The sequence below is a fragment of the Petaurus breviceps genome, unplaced genomic scaffold (genome assembly GCF_028583685.1).
Source record: "Petaurus breviceps papuanus isolate PSGF00001 unplaced genomic scaffold, PetGlider_PUasm1.0 454, whole genome shotgun sequence".
Taxonomy (NCBI): Eukaryota; Metazoa; Chordata; class Mammalia; order Diprotodontia; family Petauridae; genus Petaurus; species Petaurus breviceps.
In genome coordinates, this window is record NW_027186342.1 from 271,451 (window position 1) to 297,863 (window position 26,413).

The window sequence follows — 26,413 nt, forward strand, 5'->3', positions numbered from 1 at the left end:
TGTGTGTGTGTGTGTGTGTGTGTGTGTGTGTGTGTGTGTGTGTGTGTACCCTATGCATACAAGCACTGGCAGGAAGATTTAGGAATCTAATCCTGTTCCAGGTTTAGCATTAAAGAGGCCTTCATCATCCTGGTCTCATTGAATAAGGACACAGACAGCTGCTGTGAGTAGCTACATCAATTTATTGGAAACATAGATTAAGAAAAAGATATCTAAGACAGAAAAAGAATGCAAGAGACGGGAAGGGGTTGGGGTGGTGGAGGATGGAAGTTAGCCAGACTTAGCATCAGACCCTGAATGCTGGGCAGCTAAACCTCTCTTTACCATGGAGTCTTCCAGATAGGCATTCTTTGCCAGCCTAAGGGAGGCTGGAGTCTAGGAAGAGGGAGTCCCTTGTGCCTCACAGAAGTCAGAACTGGAAAGAGTTTCAAAATGCCAATCAAGGGATTGTGCAAAGGTTCCACACACCTGCCGGGCCTGGGAGACGTTGGACAGAGGCCAGGGTCCCTGACATGGCTGGGGTTCAGGGCCCAAAGGCCACTCCTCCCCTGGAGCTGCTGATGCCTGAGAGGGGAAAAGAAAAATAGAGTATCCCTGTGGCATTGATGGAATCTGCCATTTAATATGAGTCACACACCTACTATGTGCAGAGAACTATGCTGGGCAGTAAGAGAGATCCAGAGACCATTGGGCAAGAAGAGTTGTGGTAGAAAAGAACAATGAAATTGGAGGTCTAAGACTTTCTGAGTCTCAGCTCTGCACTCGCTCCTCACTTCCCTAGGCCTCATTTTTTCTTATGTCTGAAATGAGGGGGATTGGATTCAGTGACCTCTAAGTTTTATTCCAGCTCTAACATTTATTCAATCAATCAAATATTAAGCACCTACTATGTGTCAGGCCCTGTACTAAAGAAGATTATCATCAGAAAGCTTTCCCCCAGCTTCAGTAATTGATCAGGGGTCTCTCCTCACAGCCTCACAGCCAGAAAGTTCTTTCCAAGGGTTAACTTAAACTCCTCCTGTTGAGATGTTAGTGTCTTATTGGATCATAGTGGGTTTTCCCATTCTCCCACGAAGGAAGCCCTTCCTGCTACTAGACCTGAATTTCTCTTTTTAGGACCTTGATTACTTATAGACACTCACAGCACTGACACCTTCCCATAGCCTGGGTAGAGTGAGGAGAGAGGACAACGTTGGAGATTATGTATCAGCTCCCCCAGGCCCTGGTCAAAGGTGCCAGGGCTACCAGGAGTGAAAAAAATCTGAGCAGTCTGCACCCATGCCTGCTAGGTTAGACCAAAGGAGTGTTGGTCTGGATTTTTATGGCACAGCTTATGGCACAACTAACTTCTAACCTTGAAGTGATACAAAGAGGAAGATTCCTTTCTTCTCTCTCCACTCCCTTGCCTCCCAACCCAATGTCCTCTACCCTAGGCAGTGACTGCTCTCTGTACCTGGGCAAAATGAGAGCTTATTGATATATGTATCTGGATAACCATCAGAATCTATCTCCAAGCAATAATCCCCTATCACTTTGTCACTTGGAGTTAGGACCCCATGTTTCCTTTCTCAGGTCTTTTCCTGACTCAGTCACTGAGCAACCTTGGGATGGTTACAACTTTTGAGACTCAGTTTTTCTATTTGTGGAATGGGGTGAATCATCATTGCCCTTTGAGGAACCAACCTTAAACAAAATCAGGCCCTGGACTTCATCATAATTGAATGTCTTGGGGCAATAGGTACTGGTGTGGTAGGAATGAAATTTGAAATCTATACTGAAGCTATGTGGTTTAGGCTGAGGTGGAGTATGGAAGCATGAGGTTCCCACCTGTGTTCTTCACCTTCCAGCAGCTGTTGATAGGTGGCAATCTCAATGTCCAATCCCAACTGGGAGTTCATGATCTCCTGGAACTCCTTCAATAGACATGCCATGTCCTGTGTGGCCTTCTGCAGGGCCTCCTCCAGCCCTGCCAGCACACAGTGGGTGTCATTGAGGGAAATCTCACCTCACTGTTCAGATTGGGATACAGCCGCCTTCAGCTTGGAATTCTAGGGGCACAGGAAATGGGGAGAAGAAACTGTTATGGTTTTTGTGACCTGTATCCTTGGTCTATGATGTTCTGTCCACTGGTCTCCCTTCTGTATCCCTCTCTACTCTCTCATACCAGAGCTGAGGTATTGTTGCTTGTGGGGAAGTGAGTAGGGAATGATAGCCAGAGGACAAGAGGAAGTATATTTGGGAGACAGAAAGGACTTGGGCATACATCTTCTGCTATCTTTTTATAGAAACTTATACTCCCCTCACTAAATGCTTAAATCCCTCCCAATCCTTCATGCTAACGGAGGAGAGAAGATCCCAAATGAATGAACTATTTCAAAACATGGATGATTCAAAACTCCAGTCTTTAGAACCCTGATTAATTCTAATTTGGGTTTTGTGGAATAATAACAAGGCTTGGCATTCTCTGAAAATCCATCAGAGAGTCCTGGGGGTGGGTGGGTGGGCATAGCCCTGGAAAATTAACAGATCACTTATAAGCTCATCTAGTCCAACCTTTAGTATTTTTAAACAATTTAAATCCAGAGATAGGTAATTGAAGGTAGGCTAGACATTGGTATTCGATACAATGGAACTCCAATCAATCAAAGTTGGCTTCTGTCTTATGTCCATTGCATCAGTACCCACTGGGGATGCTTTGATGCTTAAGTCCTCAGGGTCTTGTACCTGATACTTGGCATTCTCCACCTTGATGGCCAACCTCTGGATCATGCAGTTCAGCTCAATGATCTCCTGCTTGCTCCTGCATAGATTCTCCCCATGGTGGATCTCCTCAGACTGTAAGAAGCAAAGAAGTAGGATTGGTGACAGGAGTAGCCCATCCCTTTGCCTCCATAACACCTCAGCCCAAGAGCCATCTTGTCTCCCTGAAATATCCTCAGGGAGCAACACTGCAACTATTTTGGGGTTAGGGTCTTCAGAGGGTGAAGGTTTCCCTGATCAGTTTCTGAGAATTGAGAGAACCAGACCCACTCACTTGGCTATGGTACCAGGACTCAGCCTCAGCCCCAGCCCGGCTGCAGCTGATGATGTCATCATACTGAACCTTGAGCTCTGAGATGACACAATCCACATTGAGCTCTCAGCTGTTGTCCACCTTCACCACGACAGAGGTGTTTCAGATCTGGCCTTTGAGGATTTGGATCTCCTGTTGGATAAAGGGAAGGAACCCAGTTATGTGGTCAGCGTCTGGTCCTCAGGCTTGTGACTACACAGAGGTGCTGTCAGTCCTATTTACTAATTGGATCATAGGATTTAGAGACAGTTTCAAGAGACCTTGAAACAATCCCTTAATCTTACATAGCATAGGACCCTTGATTTTAGAAATGGACTAGACCTTCAAGATCATCTAGTACTGTCCCTTCACTTAACAGTTCCAGCCTGGATGCATGAAGTGAAGTGAATTAAGCAAGGAAGCCACAATTTGAACCAAGGTGTTCAGCTTCCAGGTCCAGCAATTTCAGAGTCAAATGGCTTGTCCTAGGTTGTCCTAGGCAGAGCCAGAATTTGAACCCAAGTCCTCTGACTCCAAATCTATGGTTCTTTTCACTGCATCACCACCAAGTGTCCTTAGGACTAGGTGGCTACTCCTCCAGTTATCTGAGAATGCTGGAGAGAATGGTGCTTTGAGGGTTTCCCTAATGCAATGCATGGTCTGCCTCAACCTTGATTTCATGTTCTCAGTCTCCCAGATGTCTGGACCAATGACAGCTCTGTATCTTGTAAATTTTGCCCAAGGTGGTCTTAGTGTCAAATAGGCAGTGTCTTTCTCTCTTGCTGAGGCTACATGGATAACCCAGACCTACAGAAAATGCAGGAGTTCTACCATCAACTGCTCCCACAGAGCATCATCTCTTCCCATTAGTAGCTAATTCATTTCCATTTTTCCTTTGTGGAGGAGGTTGGGGTGGGGGGTTAAAGGACCTGGATACCGCTCTTCCTTTTGGATCACTGAGGAATATATTATGGTTTTTTTTTTTCATTTTTCATCATGGCGAGAGGATTAGGTGGAATCATTCAACATGGCTAGGGAGCATTCTTTTTCTTTGGCTTTGCCTGGGCCAGCTGGTAGTGTCTGATCTTTGGTAGATTTCCAGGGTCATCTCAGATCACAGAATCATAGGATTCAGTGCTGAAAGGCACCTTAGTGATCATCTAATTCCTCCCCTTTCCCAATTTTACAAATGAGGAAACTGAGACCCAGAAGTGTGATAAGTTACCCAAATTATCACAGCTAGTGAAATGTGACAACTCAAATTCTAACCCAGTCCTCTTTCCACTATTATTTCATGCTCCCTGCATGTCTTTTGATTTTTTGTCTGGAGATACTGCAGAACTTGACCTTTCTTATGGATCACTATCAACTCCTTCTCTGCCCTCCTAACCTTTCCTTCTCTTTTGTCTCTTTATAAGATCCTGTCCTTTACTTCTTCATATAGTTCCCTATGGAAGCTGATATCTTCCATCAGGGCTTCATCACCAGCCTCTAATCTGATTTTTCAAGATAGGCATAATCCATTTTCTGTAGGGACAACAGAGAATCACACATTAAAGTTCAAAGAACAACCAAGGAAGTTCATCTCATCCATCCCACTAACTCTAGGAATTCTATATACCAGACTCATGGATCATACTATAGTCTATATCCTAATCTGAGTCCATTTGAGCTTTATTTTTCAGTCTTCCTGGAAGCCAGGCCCTTAAAATGATAAAGGACCTCCCCCTCTTTCTTCAACTTTAGGAGTCTACAGTGGACTGAAATTCTCAAGTCTCAGAATACATACACACCATTCCAGAGAAAAGCGTTCCTCTGGAGTATACTTAAGTTCTTGATTGAATGTCAAGTTGTTGGCCAAAATGTGTCACATTCTATTCCCCAATCCTCCATCTGCCCCAATCCTCCTTACAATTTTTCTATCTATCTATCTATCTATCTATCTATCTATCTATCTATCTATCTATCTATCTATCTATCTATCCATCCATCCATCCATCCATCCATCCATCCATCCATCCATCCATCCATCCGTCTATCTGTCTGTCTGTCTTTCTGTCTGTCTGTCTGTCTGCCTGTCTGTCTGTCTGTCTGTCTGCCTATTCATCTATTTCCTTGCTTCATGGGAGCCTTCTTGGACCTACTTATAGTTCCATTGCCCCTATTCATATCCCAGCTATCTGGGTCTTCCTGGTTCCTGCTTTTTCTCTGTTTTTTTTTTCATTCTATGTTCAGAGTTTATGTCCCAATGTCTCAGACCTGGGACTTCTAAAAGGCAGGAACTCCCTGTATCTTCTTCCCTTAGATCCCCCTGATGATCCCATAGAGAATAACTCAAGTATGGGTAAGACTGGGGAGATGGGCACTCACTTTTTCCAGAACCACAGATTCATTCTCAATTTTCCCCTAAAAGCTGCCTCCTCCTCATACCTACCACAAGATTAGGGGGGAAGCCATTGTTAGATTTTCCTCCTTTGAGGAAGAATAAGGAAGAAGGTGAGGGGCCAAGAATGAGAAAATGTCCCCAAAGTGGGCCAGGCTCTTACTCTGGAAACCAGGTCAGGGTTGGAAGAAGTGGGTACTTAGCTATACAAAGAGAAGTCTCCCCTTTCCTCCACTGGGACTGTGAATCTGTCTGGTATTTAGCACAGCTCCCTTGAGTTACTCAAGTTACTGGCAATCTGTATAATAGATATCCCCAAATAAACCATGGCCTTTCATTTTAGCCACTACCTTTCACTTTCTTCCACTACCAGCAGTTTGGAAGTGGGGTGGCTCATATAGGCTCATTGAGCCTGGAGTGAAGATTCTAGACTAGCTTCTCCATTAAGAATCACAAATGGTTTGGGGTAGAGAGAGCCAGAGCCAGAGATAGAGAAACAGAGAGCAATAGAGACAGAGATAGGCAGAAGAAAGAGACAGAGAGAAACAGAGACAGAAAGAGATAGAGATGGAGAGATAGAAAGCAATAGAGACAGAGATGGGCAGAAGAAAGAGACCAAGAGAAACAGACAGAAAGAGATAGAGACATAGAGAGAAACTGAGACACACACACAGATAGAAAAAGATAAAGATAGAGAGACAAACAAACAGAGACAGAGATAGAGAGAGATAGGTCTAGACAATTCTTATGTAGGAACTTTAACCTCAGGTTAACAGTTTTCTGTCTGTCCAAACCATGGCTGCCACATCACAAAGGACTGTGGCATTTCTGTTCCCCCAAGAACTACTCAGGGGCACAAAGGGAATTCTTTCCAAGTTTCCTGACTTCCGTGACCCCTGGTCTAATGTGAGCGGGCAGACAGTATTTACATTTAACCAGACTGATTTTGAGGAACATTCATGTCAGATATCACTACTCCCCTCCCCCTCAGCATTCACTTCTTGTAACCCTCTATCAACTCCTACATGTGGTTGAGCTCAGAGGGCAGATGACCACTCTGGGACTCCACACTCTCCAGGTCTAGCTTCAGGTAGCTGAGCTACTCTTGGAACATGGTCTCCAAGTCCCTTTCATTGAATTTCCTATAATGGTAGATTTGACTCTTGGTCTCTAGAAACTTTTTCTGCTGCCCCAGGAACCACACCTACAGCCCAGGGAAGATGAATGGTCAGGCGAGTTCCCAGGGTGATTATTCTTCTTTTCTAAAGAGCAGACCCATGGGGCAACCACTCCAGCCTAGGATCTCAGAACTCACACAGGAGCCAAGGCTGTCTGAGGAAGGCATAGCAATATCTGCCCTGTCCAATTCAAAGAGTACGCAATTGAACATCTGACCTCTCTGACCTGGGGTGTCAGCTAAAGTTCTGGCAGAGACTATTGAAGAACAAATGCATCTTGTAATTCAGAGGGCTGCCAGCCAGAGATAAGACCTGTTTCATCATCTAAAAAAGTATTTAATGAACCACTGAACATCTGGATGTTCTAAACCAGAGGAAAGGTCAGTGAAGAAGACAGGAAACAATCTGGAACCTTAGAGGTCATTTAATCCAAGTGTCCCTCACCTTTTTTGTGCCCCAGATCCCTTTAGTAGCCCAGTAAAATCCATGGATCCCTTCTCAGAATAATGGTCTTAAATGCATAAAATAAAACACATAGAAATAAGAAGGAAAACAGATCTATTGAAATGGTTTTATATCTACACATATATGTATGTATATGGTGCATGTATACATACAGATACTTATACACATACACATATACACTTATATACATAGCTATAAATATCTATATATCTCTATTAATCTACCATCTACAATAACTTCATAGACCCTAGATTTAGAACCCCTGATTTAACTTCCCTTCTCATTGTATAGGTGAAAAAAATGGGGCTCCAAACCAGGTAAAATTTTAAAGGCCAATGCTGGTGAGACTGGCTCTATCCAAAGGCCCCAACCTTCATTCTGAGGACAAAAGTTGACAACTGCCTCTCCCAAATGGAATAGGCTCTCCCAGGGGAAGGATGAAAGCTCTGGGATCAACTCGTTTGGAGGGTATTCCAGGAAGGTAAGACTTCCAAGGATTGGTGCTGATGGAATATCAGTCACTAGGGCTGGGAAAGAGGGTGAACACCAGGCTTTCCTACCCTCCCTGGTCTATATACTCATCTTCTTTTGTTATTGCTTAGAAAGCAACTGAACTGCCCTTTTAGTTGGTCTTTGTAGGCATGAGCCCCATTTCCCCCAGTTTTCCCAGGCTCCTGATAAACTTTCCTGGTGGGTTCCTTCTGCCTATGTCTCCTTAGCACTAGATTCTCATGACTCTCCCTGTGTCTCCCCATGTCATGTGTGTGTGTTTGTGTGTGTGTTTGTGCAAGCGCACGTGTGTGTGTGTGTGTCCTCTCTTTCCCATCAGAATGGGCATTCCCATAGGATAAGGCCCAGGCCTCTTCCTCCTCCCTCTGGAAGACAGACATGGCTCTGCACACAGTAGCTTGGCAAAACGCAGGGACTGGTCAGGAAGGATTGAAACTGACCTTGTCAATGAAGGCGGCCAACTTGCTGTTAAGACACTTAATCTGCTCGTTCTCCTCATGCTTCACACACTGGGCATTGGGGTCGATCTCCAGGTTGAGGGGGGTCAGGAGGCTCTCATTGACAGACATGGTAGTGATACAGGGCGGGCTGGGCCCTTGCACACCTCAGAGCCATAGTTGAAGCTCAGGCCGCAGGAAGGAGTCAGCCCTGTAGCCCCTGCAGATGCTGCGGCTGCAAAAGTCAGTCAGTCCCCTGTAGCAAGACACTCCTCAGTAGGGAGCAGCCCTGATGCACCAGCAGCCAGAATGGGGCCCACAGGCTGAGATGGAGCTAAATGCCTGGCCCCCACATCCTGATCTGCAGGTCATGGTGCTTGTAACAATAGGGCTACACAATGCTGGAGATATGGCAGAAAATACCTGGGGAGATTTGGAGATCCCAGGGATCAATCTGAAAGGCCTTCTCAGCTCCTGAGCTCCCTATTTATTCCCCCTCCCAAGGCTTGGTTATGCATATGGTGATGGGACAATTTGGTCCTTTATGAGCTTGGGTGGTTAGCTCCACAGCTCTTGCCTGAATGTGTGGGACCCACCCAGGCACCACAGCCAGGCGCAAATAAATAGTTAGCATGTTTCATCTTCAAAGTGCTTCCCTAGCAGGGCACACACCCAGCCATCGCCCTGCACTGGGGACAGCAGGGATACTAGGGCCATCATAGGGGGTTGACCATGCTTCAGAGGAGGGTGCACTGATGGATGTGGGGGTAGGCCCCTCTTCCACTCTTGGTAGAGGAACAGAGACACTAGGATCAGGGGACCCCCAAACAATTGGGCAGGGGCTGGGGGCCTGGCCAGACTATGAATGGTAAGTGGAACCAGAAGAGTGATGGGTGTGGCCAGAGATAAGAGGACCAATCAAGAGAAAGAATAGGTTGAGTTCTGACATTTTCTTTGCTATTTCAAAGTTTAGGCTTAGCTAAAAGCACTGGAGGTCTCTGGGTAGGGAGGTAAATAATACTGTGATCTCTCCTCACTGGCTCAGGATACCTTTGATTCTCTGAGGGCAAAGGTGGTGGGAAGCTCAGGGCTACAGCTGAAGAGTGGAGGGGATTCTGTGGAGGATGGGAATGACGGAAGGAGAAATAACCTGGAACTTTGGGAGGGACATGCCAGTTGGGGTTACATTTGGGAAAACAGGTTGTCAATATGGGGAGTTAAGAACAAGAATTATGTGGGTCATCTGGTGGTTGAGGGAGGGTGACATTTGCCATAATTTTATAGGTTTGGAGGTGCCAGACTGGCATTTTAGTGTCTATTTATTTCTCCTGAACTGCATTGACAATTCAGGGAGCTGCTGACAAGTGAACTTTGATGGCTTGGATAATTGAGTCAAACATACTTCAGTCAACTCAGTTCTTTCTACCAATCCTTATTAAAATATTTAAATACTTCAAGGACCTATGCTTTTGTCAGTGCAAATACTCTCCCAACCAAATCAAAATGGCAACCCTGCCACCACATAGTAGATGACTTCTGTGACAAGGGTCAGTTGACAACACAAGGTCATCTCCAGGATACAATGAAGTTATTTAAATAATAAGCATAAGTATTATCTAATCGTTCATTACTAACAATTCCCTAACAATTTGAAAGAAAAAAACAATTAAGAGAAAACTCTAAAGAAATATAAAAGTTAAGTACAAATTTAAGTCATAAGTTCTGGGAACAGCAGCATCACCCCCCAGATCACCCTGTTTCTAGCTTGGCTACCACCAGCAACACCACCACTAGCCCCACCCAGACCATTAGCCCTCCATTTAGGCCATTCCCTAAAGCCATCTTCCAAGGGAGCAATTCTTGTGTAAATATGACTTGGCAGTTCAGTCAATAAATAAGTTAGTAAACAATTATTAAGCACTATGTGCTAGGCAGTAAGTGCTGGGGATAGAAAAAGGGTCAAAAGAGAGTCCCTGACCTCAAGGAGCTCACAATCTAATGGGGGAAAAACAGTAAGCAAATAAATATATATGAACAAGCTATTTACAGGATCAATAGGAAAAAAAGAAGAGACAGAAGGAACTAGAACTCCGGAAGGGTTGGGAAAGGCTTCCTACAGAAGGTGGGATTTTAGTTGGAACTTGAAGGGAACCAGGGAATGTAGTAGGTGGAGATGAAGAGAGAGAGAGCATTCTAGACATGGGAGACAATTGTCTCAACTGATACTGTATCCCACCTTCCTCCCTTAAGTAGCCACATCTACTGAAGAACCAGGAAACAAAGTGTTTACCGTCAAAGTACTTGGTACCATCAAAGATTTTATCAATGGAAATGCATTACCATCCACTTGGAGATGAAATCTCCTATCTGTATTATTACCACTTACTATTAATATGTGAGCTCCTTAAGGGCAGGAACCATCTCATCCATTTGTATCCACAGTGCTTGGTGTGATACTTTGTACAGAGTAAATGCTTACTATATGGGTTTTTAAAAATCATTCATTTATTAATTTCATTCTTTTCTCAGTAAACATCAACTATTATCAATGACTGCTTAATCAAACCCTGACATTATTTCTTGACTAAGAATAAAATTTACATCTAATCTTTCTTTGAAACCTAGTCTTCTGGGTACAGATACACTGCCCCATGTTCCTTATTCTAGGACTTCAGGGGAATTTCATTATCAAAGGTGCTTACATTTTCTCGAAGAAGACATTAGCTCCAAAGAACTAGCAATCATTTCTTGGAATGGCTTCAATTCTCATCAGTTAGTCAATCAATTGATCAATCAATCAATCAATCAGGGGATCTCATTTAGGGATGCTATATTATAATTCAGTCATTTTATAGCTCAGCAAATGTATGGTGAACATTTTTATAGACTTTATGGTTTTAAACAGTTTTATATTCATTATCTCATTGAATAGTCAAAACAATACTGCTAGGTAGGCAGGGGATGGCTTATTGTCTCCTTCTCACTTTTTATAGATTAGATTCATAGAGGCAAATAAATCATACAGCTAGCCAGGGCAGAATGACGGTCCAAACCCAAATTTTCTGATCCCAAATCCAGAAGACCTTTTTTATTTCCTTTTTGTATATGTTCATTCACTGGTTATCCCCTCTCTCCACCTTTCTCCTTTTCATTTTTACAAAGCTTACCTGGGCTTGGAAAGCACTACTATTCAGTAAATACATATTGTTACTAATAATTATTTCTAAGCAAAAAATTATCACATGAGATTTTCTCCTTTGGGCCAAAATGGTTCTTATGTATTATTAAACAAATTTGGAATAGGTCACTGTCATCGGTTTCCCAGCTGAAGTCACTGTCATTGATTTCCTAGTTTGGGTGCTGTCAACTGCTCTGATAAATGGTGGGATAATCCAGGGGTGGGAAACCTGGGGCCTTGAGGCCACATGTGGCCTTCTCGATCCTTGAATGTGGCCTGTTTACTGAAACCAAGTTTTATAGAACAAATCTTTTTATTAAGGGGATTTGCTCTGTGAAATTTCACATTTAGGTGAAGACTCAATCCAATCTGTGATCCTATGAACCCAAGGGTCAAGGGGGAAATAATAGCCCACATTTCCACATTCTTTTGTTAGTATTCCTCAAAGAAATGAAGTAGGCAGTACAAGTCTTAGGAGTTAGTATGGATTTCAGATGCCATCTAGTTCAACTCTCCCATTTTACAGATGAGGAAACTGAAGTTCAGAGAGGTGATGGTACCTGCCTAGGTCATCTAGCTAGTAAATGGAATTCCAATCAAAGCTTCCTTATTCCAAGTCCAGCTCTCCACTGTGGAGTAGGTGGGGAGAGAAGAACAGATTCAGGGGGAAGAATAGGAGAAGAAGACTCTTGCACCCAGGGCCAGCTATACTTCCTGGCTCAGTGAACCTAAAAGAAACGCTGTCTATCTTGGGGAAAAATGAAGCAGGATTTTACTTTGAGGCTCCTCCTTTTGTGATCATGATCCCAATTTTGGCAAGGTGTAAAACAGTGGCTGAGAGGGTGGGGTGGGCCCCTCCCCTGCTATTATAGAGGCCCCAGCTTTTGTTGGGAAGTTTATAGCTTGATTGAGTGGTGGTGGTGGTGTGTTTGTCGGAGGAAGGGGAGGAGGGCAGGGTTTTGAGTCAGGGTTCTTTGCCAGAGATTCCACACCTGTGGCTTTCAGTTCTCATCCACCCTGCCTGCTCTTCCCCCATTGACTCAATGGAGTTTCTCCAGTCCATTGACTATCTAACTGATTGATTAGGTGCATTTGGTAGGGGAGGAAGGGAGTTCCTCAGTTGGACCCAGGGGCCCAGGCCTCATAGCAGGACTCATCCACTGGCCAATGGGCTAGGCCTTGAAGTTCCTTCTTAAAAGCCCAAGTGCTACTTCTGACTACATAGTAATGCTTACCATTCTTCCCTTCTCACAACATGAGCCTGGCCACGCTCCCCTCTTTGACCCAACCTGCCATGTTTCAGCAGCTGGACTTTTGGACTTGGCAGTCACATCTCAGAGTTAGAGCAATGGCAAAGCCCTGTTAGCCTCTGTGTACCCAGCATGTAGTTCTTTGGCCACCATTCAGATGTAGATGCATCGATGACCAAGAGGTGAAGAGTCCTGTGCCTTATTTCCCTTCAATCAGAAATCTGTTTCTGATTATACATGAAAGAATTACCTCTTTTGAAATTATCTTTGGCATCCTTCCCTCTACTATTTAGCTAGATCCTGGGCTGTTGATATCTTGGTTGATAACCAGGATGAGGTGCTAAGGTTGGGGAAGGGGGAGAGTGTATCTTAGTGTATCTATGATAGAATCTCAGAATTGGAGAAGATCTTAGAAGTCATTTAGTTCAACCAGTAAATGAGCAGGACTCCTAGTATCTACAACATCTCCTAAATGTGACCATCCAGTCTCAGAAGACCTCTTGGGATGGGAGAACTCATTACTTCCGGATCTATTTGATTATTTCTGTTTGTATTCCAAAGCCAAATAATAGTTATTTATGAATCATTCATTGTTTTAAAATGTCCAGAATGTCTGGCTTATTCATGCTTCAGCTCCTTTCCAGTAATGCCATTAGCAGTATTTTCCATGTACCAGAAAGAGGTCAAAAGAGTCCTATCCAAAGAGTATGGGATGCTGAAAATTTGCCTGCTGCACACTTTCCAGGAAGCTAGGTATTACAGGGTAGAACCCTGGTCTTGGAGTCAATAAGAGCTGAGCTCAAATCTGACCTCAAATACTTACTAGCTAAGTGTGACCCTGAGCAAGTCACTTACCTGCTACCTGCCTCAGTTTCCTCAACTGTAAAATAATAATAGCATTTACCTCCTGGTATTGTTGTGAGGATCAAATAAGATAATATTTGCAATGTGCTTAGTGTAGTGCCTGGCATGTAGTATACAGTAGGCACTTAATAAATACTTGTTTCTTTTCTTCATTTTTTTCCCCCAAATCAAGAGAAAGAGAGTCTGTGGCCTGGTTCTCTGGGAAAAGGGATGACTACCCTCACCCTTCCTCGCCCTATTTAACTGGGAAGTGAGGGGTTCATGGCTGCTTTCAGACTATCCTCCCTTTAGTTACAAAGGGGGGAGGTAGAAGAAAGGGTAATTTGTCCTTTGTAGAGGTGGTATGGGGTCATTCAATTCAACAAGAATTTATTAGATGTGCCCAGCACTGTGCTAGGTCAAGAGGAAACAAATACAAAGATCCCTATAGTCAAGGCGATTGCATTCTGCTGAGGGGAAACAATCCCTATTTAGAAAAGTTAGTATAAATATATACAAAAAATGAATATAAAGTAATTTGAAGGAGAGGGGAGAAGCACTCACAACTGGGCATTATTGTCTTTTGTTGGAGATAGCATCTGAACTGAGCCTAGGGAGTTCTAAGAGGGAGAAGTCAGGAGGAAGAGCATTCTAGACATGGTGTTCAGCCTGCGCAAAGTCATGGAGGTCAGAGATGAGAAGTTATATACAGAGAACCAGATGTTATGTGCAGAGGTCAGTGGGTCTGACTCATGGTACAATGGCCTATTCTGGCAAAAACTGTGCTCCCCCAAATTCCAGCCTTGTTGGAAGCAGAGTAATAAAACTATACTTACATTCAACTAGTGTTTGATTGAGGAGAAAATGGTAACTGAAGAGAAGCGATATCCTCAAAAGGCTGTGCAAGAGCAGAGTCAGCTTAAGGGACTTGTCCAGGGTACGTTGAGACTGAATAAAAGGGGGTTGGTGGCAACCTCTTTGCCTCAACTGCAGACTTGTCAATTGGCACCTCCCCTGCTGTCTATAAAGATGTTCTGATCTCCCCTATCCTTAAAATAGTCTTTGCTTGGGCTTACTATCTTATCAAGTTATCAATTAATCAATCAATAAGAATATATTAAGGACCTACTATGTACCTGGCATCATTCTTCTTGCTGGAGGTATAGAGACAAAAATGAAACGATGCCTTCAGAAGGAAGACAGAAACAAGGATATACAAAAAATACACAAAGTAACGGCAAGGTTATTTTGGGAGGGAAAGCTCTGGGAGCTAGCGTATAATGGGGATCAAGAAATGCTTTATGTAGAAGGTGGAGGTTGAACTGAGTCTTGAAGGAAACAAGTCATTCTAAGTTGGAGGAGAGAGTGAATAGCCAGTAATGGGATGTCATTTCCCCCCCGCCCCTCGAAGAGCTACTACCTCCTTATCCCTGGAAGCCCTGTGCCTTTCAATGTATCCCAAGATCACATTAACTTTTTCAGCTGCCACATCATGTTGCTAATTCACGCTGAGTCCACTAAAACCCCAGTATCTTTTTTAAGATAAATTTCTCTCTAGTCACATTTCTCCCATTTAGCACTTGTGAAGCTGATTTTTTGAACCTAAGTGTAAGATTTTACATTTATCCCTATAGTATTTCATCTTTTTGGACTGAACTCAATGTTCTTGCCTGTCAATATTTTTTTGGATCCTGACTCTGTCATTCAGTGTGTTAGCGATTGCTCCCCCTCCCCTTCCTTTTATAGGCAAACTAGGCAAAGAGGTCTATATTTGATGCCTTCCCTTCCTCTCCTCACATTCATTGCTTAGCTCCTTGACACAGTTTCTTTTTCCACCATTCAACTAAAATTGATTTCTCCAATGTCATTAATTATTGTTAAACCTAATGGCCTTTTAAAAAGAACTCCCATTCTTTTTTGACATCTCTGTAGAGTGTATCGCTGTCAACCACCCAATCTTTCTTGATACTCTTGGGTTTTCATGACACTTCTGGAATGCTTCTCTTTCTTTATGGACAGACCTCTTTAGTCTTCTTTAGAGGATTACTATTAATGTCACACCATATAACTGTGAGCCCACAGCTCTTTCTTGGACCCTCTCCTTTTTTTCACTCCAATTTTTCTTTATTCAACTATCATCTTTATTCAGACAACTCCCCAAAATGTACCTATCTCTCTCCTGAGCTGCTTGTTAGACATATTTCCTTGAGTGTCCCATGAGAATCTCAAACCTAACATGTCTAAAACAAAACTCGATTTCCCCCTAAAGCCATCCTTTCCATCTATTTTCCTATTTCCTTTGAAGGTACACCATTCTTCAAGTCACCTAGTTTTAAAACCTATGAACCATCTTCAGTTCTTTACTTTCTTCCAGCTTCCCTATCTAATCAGCTGCCAAGACTTGTCAATCCTTCATTTACAATATCTCGAGACTTCCCTCTTCTTTCCACTCACACTCTAACCACTTTAGTTAAGTCTCTCATCATTTCTAGCCTAAATTATTACAATGACCTCCTAACTGGTCTCCCCATATCCAGTCTCTGTTCTTTCTCATCTGTCCTCCACACAGGTACCAAAGTGATTTTCCTATGGTATAGATATGACCTTATAGCTTCCCTGCTCAAGAAGCTTCAGTAACTCCCTATTACGATTAAAATAAAATACTTTGTCACTTTTTAGAATAAAATACAAAATGCCTTGTCATTTTTTTTGGAGGGCAATTGGGGTTAAGTGACTTGCCCAAAATCACACGGCTAGTGTGTCAAGTGTCTGAGGCCACATTTGAACTCAGGTCCTCCTGACTCCAGGGCCAGTGCTCTATTCACTGTGCCACCTAGCCGCCCCAATACCTTGTTATTTTTTAGAATAAAATACAAAATACTTTGTCATTTTTTTTCACAGTCTGGCTCTTCCCTATCTTTTTACGATGCTTGCATATCAATCCTCCTTCATATACCTAATAGTCAGGCCAAAATAGCCTCCTGGTTATTTTCCATGCACGACATTTCATGACCCAAATCTGTGACTCTGAGTAGACTGTTACTATACTTGAAATGATTTCCCCATTGGAACTGCTACTTGCCTCTGTGTTTCAACTTGTGTTAGCTGTTTTAAGAGCCCTTTACTGATTCCCCTAGTTGTCACTGCTGTCCCCACATCACTTTATTGCTCCCCCATTTCTTTCTTTCTCTCCCCTTCCTTCCTTCCTTCCTTCCTTCCTTCCTTCCTTCCTTCCTTCCCTCCCTCCTTCCCTCCTCCCTTCTTTCCTCCCTTCCTTCCCTTCCCTCCTTCCTCCCTTCCTCTTCCTTCCTTCCTTCCTTCCTTTTTCTTTCTTTCTTTCTTTCTTTCTTTCTTTCTTTCTTTCTTTCTTTCTTTCTTTCTTTCTTTCTTTCTTTCTTTCTTTCTTTCTTTCTTTCTTTTTTTCTGAATAAATATCTCTAGGGAAGGCTTTCTGGAGAAGAATGTCGAGAGGAGGATTTAGATATGCAGGATACTCTGAATATAGGAATAACAGCCATTTTAGTTGCTGATGGATAACAAAGGACAGAAGGAGAGTTCCCAAAAGAGGTGGAGAGAAAGAGCAGTTCACAGATTATAGAATTTTGAGTTAGAAAGAAGTTTAAAGACTATCTAATCCAGGGATGGTGGTGGCAAATATTTAACAACCAACTTTCCAAAAGCTTAAATTAGCATTATTTACATTTTCTCCTTCACTTTCTTAAGGTTGGACAATGAACAAAACAGAAGTCAAACATTCACTTAAAACCTATGTTAATTTCCGAGGTGTAAATATTCACACTGAAAATAGTGTTCTTTCCATCATACTATAAGGCAAGGGAGGTAAAATCTGGTAACTTCTAAGGTGCCTTCTGGCTGTAAGACTCCTTTGATTCTTAGAGGGGCTTTGAAACAACAAAGGAGCAGCTCCATCACCAAAAGAGATGGTTGTGGGGGAGTAGGATCAGATCGAAGAATGAGGTTCTTTGGTTGTCCCTAGGACGCTCCAACTGGGAAACTTTGAAATCACCCTCCCCCAAGTAAGATAGTGAAGCTACAGTTATGAGATGGTTTGGAGGGGTCGTTGACTCCTGGATGAGAAGGAAGCTATTGGTCTCTAGGTTCTTAGGAGGAGCTGAAAGGATGATGCTGAAGACAGAACTGTCTCTGGAGAAATCTTTACTGCTAGGATTCTTGAACAGGGTCTGATTTTATATTTTTTGGCGTAGCCTTATCCAAAAACTTTGGGGAGTAGGAAATGTTTGGTGTAGCGGAAAGAATACTGAACTTGGAGCCAGAAGAACCTGGTTCAGTTACCAGTTCTGTGTTTTAGTATCTGAGTAACATTGGGTAGGTCATCTTACTTCTTTGGACTTCAGTTTCCTCATCTGAAAGTGAGGGGCTTAGAGGATTTCTAAGGTCCCTTCCAGCTATAAATCTTATGATTGTGTGTATGTGGGTGGTCATGAATGTATTCATAAGCATAAGCAGGCAATTTATAAATTTGCTGTGTGTGTATGTTGTATGTGATCTTATGTGGGAGTGGGCATGGAAGGTTGTGTGTTGGCATATACATTTGCATGTATGTGACACTATATATTGCTAAGGGAGCCACCATGGAGAACCATGAAAAAAGATCTAACATCCTCTCCTGTCCCCCCAAATAATGTCTGATTCAGGATTCTCCCCCTCCCCCTTGACTTCCCAACTTAACATAGAAAACATTTCTAGGAGAGGGGACCCCTGTCCTTAGAACTTGGAGTTCTGGATCCAGGAAGGGAAGAGAAGGGAAGAAGGGAAGAAGAAACCTCAGTCACACTTACTAGTCCTGCCTCAGTCTCCTGGCCTGAGTCACTCCAATCTCCCAGTTTCCACACCTGTATAATGGGAGGGGGTGGTGTTTGGGCCTTTGAAGATGAAAAGCGGGCATTTTGGGGTGAAGGTTCATAAACATCTATGCTGCATCTGGCCCCCAATTAAGCAAATTAAGGGAGGAGCTGAAGCAGCAAAATGTCCCAAGCCCATAAAGGCTGTTAATTGCTTTTGACCCAGTGACGGGGGCCAAGCCTGGCTTCCACAGGTATAAAAGGACCACGGGACCCACAGGCTGACATCTTGTTGACAATTCCTCTCCTCTTCATTCAACCGTGCTTAGAAGCAGCAGCATGACTTGTGGATCTTACTGTGGGGGCTCTGTGAGAGCTTTCAGCTGTGCCTCAGCCTGTGGGCCCCGGCCTGGCCGCTGCTGCATCAGCGCTGCTCCCTACCGTGGAGTGTCCTGCTACAGGGGACTGACCGGCTTTGGCAGCCGCAGCTACTGTGGAGGCTACAGGGCTGGCTCCTGCGGCCGGAGCTTTGGCTATCGCTCTGGGGGAGTGTGCGGGCCCAGCCCCCCCTGCATCACCACCGTGTCTGTCAACGAGAGCCTCCTGACCCCCCTCAACCTGGAGATCGACCCCAACGCCCAGTGCGTGAAGCATGAGGAGAAGGAGCAGATCAAGTGTCTTAACAGCAAGTTCGCCGCCTTCATCGACAAGGTCGGTGACAAGAGAACTGAGCTCTGCTCTGTGGGGAATGCCTGGGGGTGCTAGTGGTGGTGCAGAAGAATGCAGAGGGTGAAGTCTTGAAAGTCAGTATAGGATGGGGCTCTTTCTGAGCCAAGGACTGCTAGCTAGCATCCCCTTCTGCATGGCTCAAGAGGTCCCAATCAGCACAGGTATCCCTAGAAGCCCCACCTTCCTCAGAGCTTCTCTACTCTCTGTGGAGTGAGCATAGGAGGAGAACCAGGGAGTCCTATCTGAGATTAGGAGTCTACCCTCCCCTGCCTTTACAATGAAAAAACTGGACCTTTGAACTAGAGCAATTTTCTCATTAAGACTCAGAGAATCAAATATTTCTATTTGGGGACCCCAGTTTTCCCATCTACAAAATGAGAAGTTTGGGCCAGGTGATCTTGATTGCTGGCTCTAGGTTTTATATTCTCCCCTCTTCTATTCTTGGGTCCTCTCTATGTTGGAAAATCCAGATGTTCAATAACTCATCAGATGTTTTCTGGATTAGAAAAGCATGATGTCTCCCACTAGCAATCCTTGGAATTGCAAAATCCAGAGCTTTACCTACTATTCTGGATGAAAACATTCAGGGGTTTGGTTTTTTATTAGTTGCCCTCTGATCTGGAGAGGACACATGTTCATAGGATCGTTGACAGGACATATTCATAGGAGCAGTCTTCTATTGGATGTCTTTTTCCCTCCCCTGCCTTCCCTCCTCTCCCCTGCCTTCCTTTCCCTTCCTTCCTTTGCCTTCTCATGCCCTCCCCTCCCCAAGATATTTCCTCATTTTCCCTTATTGAGTTCCTGGCTGGATTCACTCCCTCTGAAGCACTCTCCCTTGGGATATGGGAATAACTAGGAACTGCTCTGACCATTCACCTCCCTCACTGTGCTGTAGGTGAGGTTCCTGGAGCAGCAGAACAAGCTTCTGGAGACCAAGTGGCAATTTTACCAGAACCGGAAATGCTGCGAGAGCAACTTGGAGCCCCTGTTCCAGGGTTACATTGAGACCCTGAAGCGGGAGCTGGAGTGCGTGGAGGCTGACAGTGGGCGCCTGGCCTCTGAGCTCAACCACGTGCAGGAAGTGCTGGAGGGCTACAAGAAAAAGTGAGTGTTTGGCAAAAGAAAGAAAATTGACTTTCATGAAAGAGCTTCCCAATGGTAAAAGGTGTTAGGGACAGGAGCATGGGGCAGGGAGACTTTCAACAGAAGGGAGACCCTGGTATATGGGATATGAATACAATGAATGCACTTTGTAATGGGGTAAGGAAAGGTGTTAGAACCCCCTCAGTTTGGGGGCTAAAAGGGAAGAAAGAAGGGCCTTCTGCATATTTATCACTTCTTCATCTTGGATTGGCTTTCAATTTCCTGTTGAAGCTATCACTTCCTCTCTTGACATCATTACTGTAGTCAGCTCTCAATTCCCCTCTGTATCTTCATCCTCCAAAGAATCTTATAGATCAATTGGCCACTGGAGAGAAAAGTCTCCTGTTACTCCTTTATTGATTTGTTCTTGTAGCCCAGGAAAGGTGTGAACCAGCTAGGCAGCTCAGAGACAGAAGGTAGTTCAACACAGGCTGATGATTTGATGCTGTTCATCTCTCTTTTATTAAAGTGGAGAGAGAGAGAGAGAAATGACTATATATAAACTGAGGAAGATGGACAGCATTTTTTAGACTCCTCCCAAGAGAGTTATACAGGGAATCTTTCTGAAGTGCTGTGGATTCCCAGATCATGGCCAATATTCACACATAAAGACTAAAGCATGTCTCAGCCAACAGAGGATGGCTTTTAAGTGATCAGTTATTTGAAACTCTGCATTGCTGGTGGTCATTTTGATATGAAGAACCAAGAGTTAGGTCTCTATTTTTGATATTGGTCTAATACAGGGGATTTCTCCTAGTTTTTATGCCCCCCTCCTTCCCTCAGAGGGACTGCAGTCTCACTCCCACTGATCTGGGTGCCCTCTCCTTTATTCTATTTCAGGTATGAGGAGGAAGTCTCCCTGAGAGCCACAGCTGAGAATGAATTCGTTGCTTTGAAGAAGGTGAGTAACATTGGACGTAGGACTTGACTTAAAAGAGAGAGAAGGGAAAATTCCTGGAAATGTGTACCCACAAAGATTTCTTCAGGGCATAGATATCTTTTATCTTCAAAAGAGGATAAGATGATCTTTCCAAAGCAAGCTAGGCTACTGAGCAGCACAATTAGAAGTTGGAAGGTGATGTTTGATTAGGAAATGATATCCAGATTCAAGGAAGGGACAGGTATGAATTGACCCATGGGGGAGCCTTCTTGCTTTGGATTTTGTGACCTGTCCCAAAGGGGTGGAGGTTCTGTCAAGTCTTGGAGCAAAGAAAGCATCTATACATCCAAATCTTTTCCCATCATGACTTTCTTTTTTGTTCCTTGGAGGTAGAACCTAAAAGATCCTGCCCAATCAGCAAAGACAGGGCTAGGAGTAGTAGGTCATAACTTATTTACAAATGGGCTTAGGAGATGGGAAGGGAGTTAAAGAGCAGGTAAATGCTTGGTTGGAAAGAAAAGGAAGAACCAATCTGAGAATATTGCTCCAGAATGGGAAATGATCTATGAGAAATCTTCAAGATGGGGAAGAGCACAACTGGGAAAGAGACCTAGTTTATGTTTCACCTTTGTATCTTGCTATCTATTTGACCCTCAGGTTCCTCAACTATAAAATAAGGACTAGATAACTTCTAAGCTTTCATTTCTATGGATTCAATCTTCCTTCTCCATTTTCCGATAGGATGTGGACTGTGCCTACTTGAGGAAATCTGACCTGGAAGCCAATGCTGAGGCTCTGACAGAGGAGATCAACTTCCTGAGGGCCTTGTATGAGGAGGTGAGAGGCTGAGAGGGGACTCCTGGAGATGCACAGCCCATGGAGGAGAGGAGAGGCCAGAGGCAGGAGAAGACAGCCAGGGCCTGTGGGATCTGTGGGGAATGGCTCATTCATGGCAGGCTGGGGCAGCAGCTTGTCTCCTGATTTAGACTCTTCTTCTGAACAACATAGCATAAGTGTAGCCTCCCCAGGACGGGAGGCATTGGAGTGCGGAACTAGGAGATGAAGCACAAGAGTCAGTTTTACTCAGGAATTCAGCCCCCATTCCTGGCTCAGGAGGCTAGAGGCAAAACCCTTAGCTAGAGACACCTGATCCTCTACAGGAATTGGTAAGATGGATCTGAGAAAGTGCTCAAAGCACTAAGTCCAGATGATTTATCCAGTGAAAGACGGGAAAGAAATTTCATCTGTAAAATGAGAGCATTGGACTGGGTCTCTAAAATCTATTTCCGGATCTTAATTTTTACAATTTTCTACAGTTTTTTCTCCTACTCTAGTTTAGAAGGTTGAGAGACAAAAGAATCCACCTGCCCAAGTGGGTCTGTGAGAGAGGAATGGGTTAGTTCTGAAGATCTAACTGGAAAATCAGATAGCAGGTCTACTGGATATGTCAGGATCAATCAAGGAATCTATAGATTTGACTAGAAATCAAGAAGTGGGATCAATTGAAACGGAAACTCCCTGAATGGCTCCTGCCTCTCTATGTGGCTTTCCTTGGACTGTCTGAAGTGGGGGACTCTGAGGGTATGGGCCATAGTGGACATGTCTGCAAGTAAGATGGAATCCTGGGAAGGAGTTAGAGAGAGATAGAATTTCATTTCAACCAACTTTGACCATCTCTTTTTTTCCCCCTTATCCTGACTTTGTAGGAGATCCGAATTCTGCAGTCTCACATCTCAGACACCTCCGTCGTAGTGAAGATGGACAACAGCCGAGACCTCAACATGGACTGTGTTATTGCCGAGATCAAGTCTCAGTACGATGACATCGCCAGCCGCAGCCGGGCTGAGGCCGAGTCCTGGTACCGCAGCAAGGTGAGTGGGCATGAATTCCTTCCCTTTCTCCCATCTGGAAGTGCAATGGGAAGTTGGCTTTAGGAAGGACGTATCTCTTATCTGGACACACTTCTTTTCAGAGCTTTTATGGAAGCTCCTTTCCCAGTGTGGTTTAAAGGAGGAACAGATGATTGAGACAAGGGGATGGATAAATTTGTGATTTTTGTCTTGTACATGCTTCTCTTTCCCTTCTTCCCCTTTATAGTGTGAGGAGATGAAGGCCACAGTGATCCGCCATGGGGAGAGTCTACGCAGGACCAAGGAGGAGATCAATGAGCTGAACCGCATGATCCAGAGGCTGACCGCCGAGGTGGAGAACGCCAAGTGCCAGGTATGGACACAGATCACATTTGGATAGAAAAGAATTGGGTTAGAGATGGATGGGTGAGGGCAAGAAAAGGGTTGAGCTGGTCTCATTTGGGAAACATGATTCCGGAACATTTTGCTAATGTGCCTTCTCCTTCCTGGCTCCTGTCCTCCCTCCCAGAATTCCAAGCTGGAGGCTGCTGTGACCCAGTCTGAGCAGCAGGGTGAGGCTGCCCTCAATGATGCCCGTTGCAAGCTGGCAGGGCTGGAGGAGGCCCTGCAGAAGGCCAAGCAGGACATGGCTTGTCTGCTGAAGGAGTACCAGGAGGTCATGAACTCCAAGCTGGGTCTGGACATCGAGATTGCCACCTACAAACGCCTGCTGGAGGGCGAGGAGCAAAGGTGGGTGCCTGGGACAGTCTTTCCTTTTTCCCAATCCAGCCAGATCCAACAGGTTGCTCTGTCCCTAACCATTCCGAACTAGGGCAGAGGAAACAATCACTCGACTCTCCTTTACAATCTTCCCCCCATCCTGCATTGGACAGGTAATTTGAACTTAGTCCTATGAGTACTCTTCCCACCTCTTATGAGCATTTGAGTGGGGGGTCTTCAGTTGGACTCACTGGCTATGGGTGTGGTCCTCAACTCAGGGCTTTGCCTGTAGCTTTCTGAGCAAAATAACAGAGTGAATTTTTGAACCTTGACCCTTTGCACCTGGTATCCATAACCTTCACTTCCTCCTCAGACCTCTTTCCCACCTCCATTGCTGGCACTTAACCCCTTCTTATTCCCAGAACTCTACCAACCCTTTAATGTGTTACTTAGTCCTCCCTGTCTCTGATGGTTAGCACACTCAAGGCTCTTAGCTTCCCAATCCTGACACTTATTCCATCCCCATTCTACCCTCACTAATGGCACTTAGCCCATCCTTCCCTCATATTTAACCCTCTAGACCTATTCCATCCCTGGCACTTTACCCTTTACTCCTGGTTCTCTCTGTCCCCATAGGTGCTCTAAGACTTTGATAACATTGGTCTGACCCCATCTTTCCTGGCAAATCCAATCCCAGCTTTCTATCCATTTAATTGTCTTTTATTCTTGAGGGCTTTGATAGGAAGCTTTCATTGACTTATCCACAGCCACTCTGATTTCTTGAGTTCCTAAAACTGACATCAATAAAGGAAGCAAGGGTTGCAGCCAGACACTAAGAAGAACTTTCTGTTGAGATACTCAAAGGTTGTGTCTCCTTCTGGATAGAGCTTTACAAAAGGAAGTGGAAACTCTCTTAGTCATGGTGAAGCACAGTCTCATGGAAGGCAGAGGAATGGACTAGATGGTTCTAGTGTCTCTGGGGCTGGGTCAATCACTAGCAGATGGGACAGAGAAATTTAAACTGAGTACAGTCCATGCCTCTTGGGTGAGCAGTCACATAACTCCATACTGGGCCTCTCTTTTCTATGGGCATTGGGAAGGGAGGTGGGGAGAGACTTGGCTTTTGTCTCAGCCAGCTTCCAGGCTAATGTGGAAGTTAGGATTCCAGCATTTAGAAGGAGCAGTTCTAGAATTTAAATACAGGTTTTCTGATTCTAAATTCAGTGTCTATTGAATGACTTTGAGTTTTATTTCACCTTACTTGAGTGGACTCAGGGGCTTTATTGGTATTAGACTGACCTTGTCTTTCTTTTCTTCCCCAACACAGGTTGTGTGAAGGTGTTGGTGCTGTGAATGTCTGTAAGTAATTTCAGCTTTCCCCTTTTACTCATGTTGGGTTGCTAACATGTCTCTTGTGGTGTTTGTTGCTTTCTTGATGCTATGAAGTGGACTGAGGTGTAGCCTGGGCTTGACCATTATTTCTCTTGCCTATCCTCTCCCTAGGTGTCAGCAGCAGCCGAGGTGGCGTCGTCTGTGGCGATCTCTGCACCGGCACCTCCGGTGCCCGTGTTGTCAGCACCGGTAGCAGCGGCCCCTCTGGCGGCAACGTGGTGGTCAGTGCACCTAATGCCTGTGCCCCCTGTGGGGTCGGTTCAGGCTATAGCGTCCGCTCTTGTGGTGCCAGCTCTTGTGGAGTCAAGAGATGTTAGGATGTCAGGAGGAAACAGAACTGAACTTCACCCCAGAAATGTCACTGGAATCTGACCACATCCCTCTACTGCTCTTGGACAGCAATGCATTCCTCAATACCATCCTCTCTCCACGGGCCCAGCCACGGTTCCAACAGAGCAGGAGAACTTGCACATTTTATGCCTCCAAATGAAATTACCCAGGGACTTCCATCTTCTTCTTCTCCTACCTGATGGCCTTATTTAACCCAGACCTCAGTAGCTGTTGGATGGCCTGATCACAATACCCAACTGGATCTATTTCTTGGATGGGTGGATGGCTCTCTTTTCTGAATCTGTTGCTCATTCCAGGCAGTTATTTCCTAGTAGTTCTCTCACCGTACTATGGGTTCATATTCTTCTTCTCCAACTGTCTGTCTGTCTTCTGCTGGATTATTTGGCTCTGGTGGGTCTGTTACTATAGCAACACCAAGGTCTATGGAAGGTGGAGGAGAAACCCCATGTGGGAGTAGGGGGTTTCCTAGTAGCTTTAGGTGATGATCCTTGGTTGTGCCAACAGTCAGTCTCCCTGTCTATGCTGTTATTGTGGCTGCTGCCTCTGAAATGGGAGGATGAGAAACATTGCTGTATTTTTGTTTTCAGTTGACTCTATGGTATTCACACCCCACCTAATTTCCCTTCCTTATCTGTACCCCAAAAGTTCCCTGGAAGCCAATAATTCAATTTCTTGTATGTTTGTCTTTGTTTCATTCTGTATCTCCAATAAACTCAATGTAGTGAATCAAGTTTGGTGGCTAATTGTCTTAATGTATCAATGACCTTGACTCACATGTGTGAGTCAGGAACTCCTTACAGGCTTATCAAGTACTCCAGCATTGGAACAAATTGAGAAATTCTCCAGTTGGTAGTCAACTCAAATCTAATTATCTGTCTCTGGGTGAGATGATTTCAAAGGTAGAATACTCTTCCTAAATAACACAGGCTGATTAGATCTGTTTCCTTCCCAATGGTGGAGAATGGACACATAATAAAGACAGTAATATTTATCCATGAGGGTAGCCCCTAACTCCAAAGGAATTCTACCAACCCTTCTGTTCTGCTATACTTGACCAACTCAAGTTTGTTGCATTTATAAGAGATTCCATTTCCCTTTGATTATATAATAGGGGTGAACAGGAGACTGCCTCTCACTCCATTCTGCTGAGTATATCTCTCCCCATGGAGCCAAAATATTCATTTGCAAACCCATTGGAGTTCCAAGGAGATCAGGGCTTCCCATTCATT

General features: G+C 44.3%; 1 protein-coding gene and 1 pseudogene across 3 annotated transcripts; one reads left to right on the plus strand and one right to left on the minus strand.

Annotated features, from left to right (window-relative positions):
- Nucleotides 1-523: 523 nt before the first annotated feature.
- On the minus strand, nucleotides 524-8,397 carry LOC138171605 (keratin, type II microfibrillar, component 7C-like; annotated as a pseudogene).
- Nucleotides 8,398-18,458: 10,061 nt separating this feature from the next.
- KRT86 (keratin 86) lies at nucleotides 18,459-25,892 on the plus strand. 3 transcript variants are annotated; one of them, XM_069101118.1, is made up of 10 exons: nucleotides 18,459-18,830; nucleotides 19,744-19,952; nucleotides 20,405-20,407; nucleotides 20,832-20,892; nucleotides 21,613-21,708; nucleotides 22,578-22,742; nucleotides 22,969-23,094; nucleotides 23,251-23,471; nucleotides 24,769-24,800; nucleotides 24,945-25,892. In XM_069101118.1, the coding sequence occupies exons 1-10, from the start codon at nucleotides 18,459-18,461 to the stop codon at nucleotides 25,148-25,150; spliced, it is 1,491 nt and encodes a 496-aa protein (XP_068957219.1). In that variant the 3' UTR covers nucleotides 25,151-25,892. The 3 variants fall into 3 exon arrangements, with proteins under 3 accessions (XP_068957219.1, XP_068957218.1, XP_068957217.1); XM_069101117.1 differs by lacking the exon at nucleotides 20,405-20,407 and adding an exon at nucleotides 21,308-21,309 and having other exon boundaries at nucleotides 20,832-20,896; XM_069101116.1 differs by lacking the exon at nucleotides 20,405-20,407.
- Nucleotides 25,893-26,413: the final 521 nt, after the last annotated feature.

Coding starts and splice junctions, on each gene's coding strand:
- KRT86 (XM_069101117.1), top strand. CDS start 18,459: ATGACTTGTGGATCTTACTGTGGGGGCTCTGTGAGAGCTTTCAGCTGT. Junction 22,743..22,968: donor AGTCCTGGTACCGCAGCAAG/GTGAGTGGGCAT, acceptor TCCCCTTTATAG/TGTGAGGAGATGAAGGCCAC. Junction 23,472..24,768: donor CTGGAGGGCGAGGAGCAAAG/GTGGGTGCCTGG, acceptor TCCCCAACACAG/GTTGTGTGAAGGTGTTGGTG.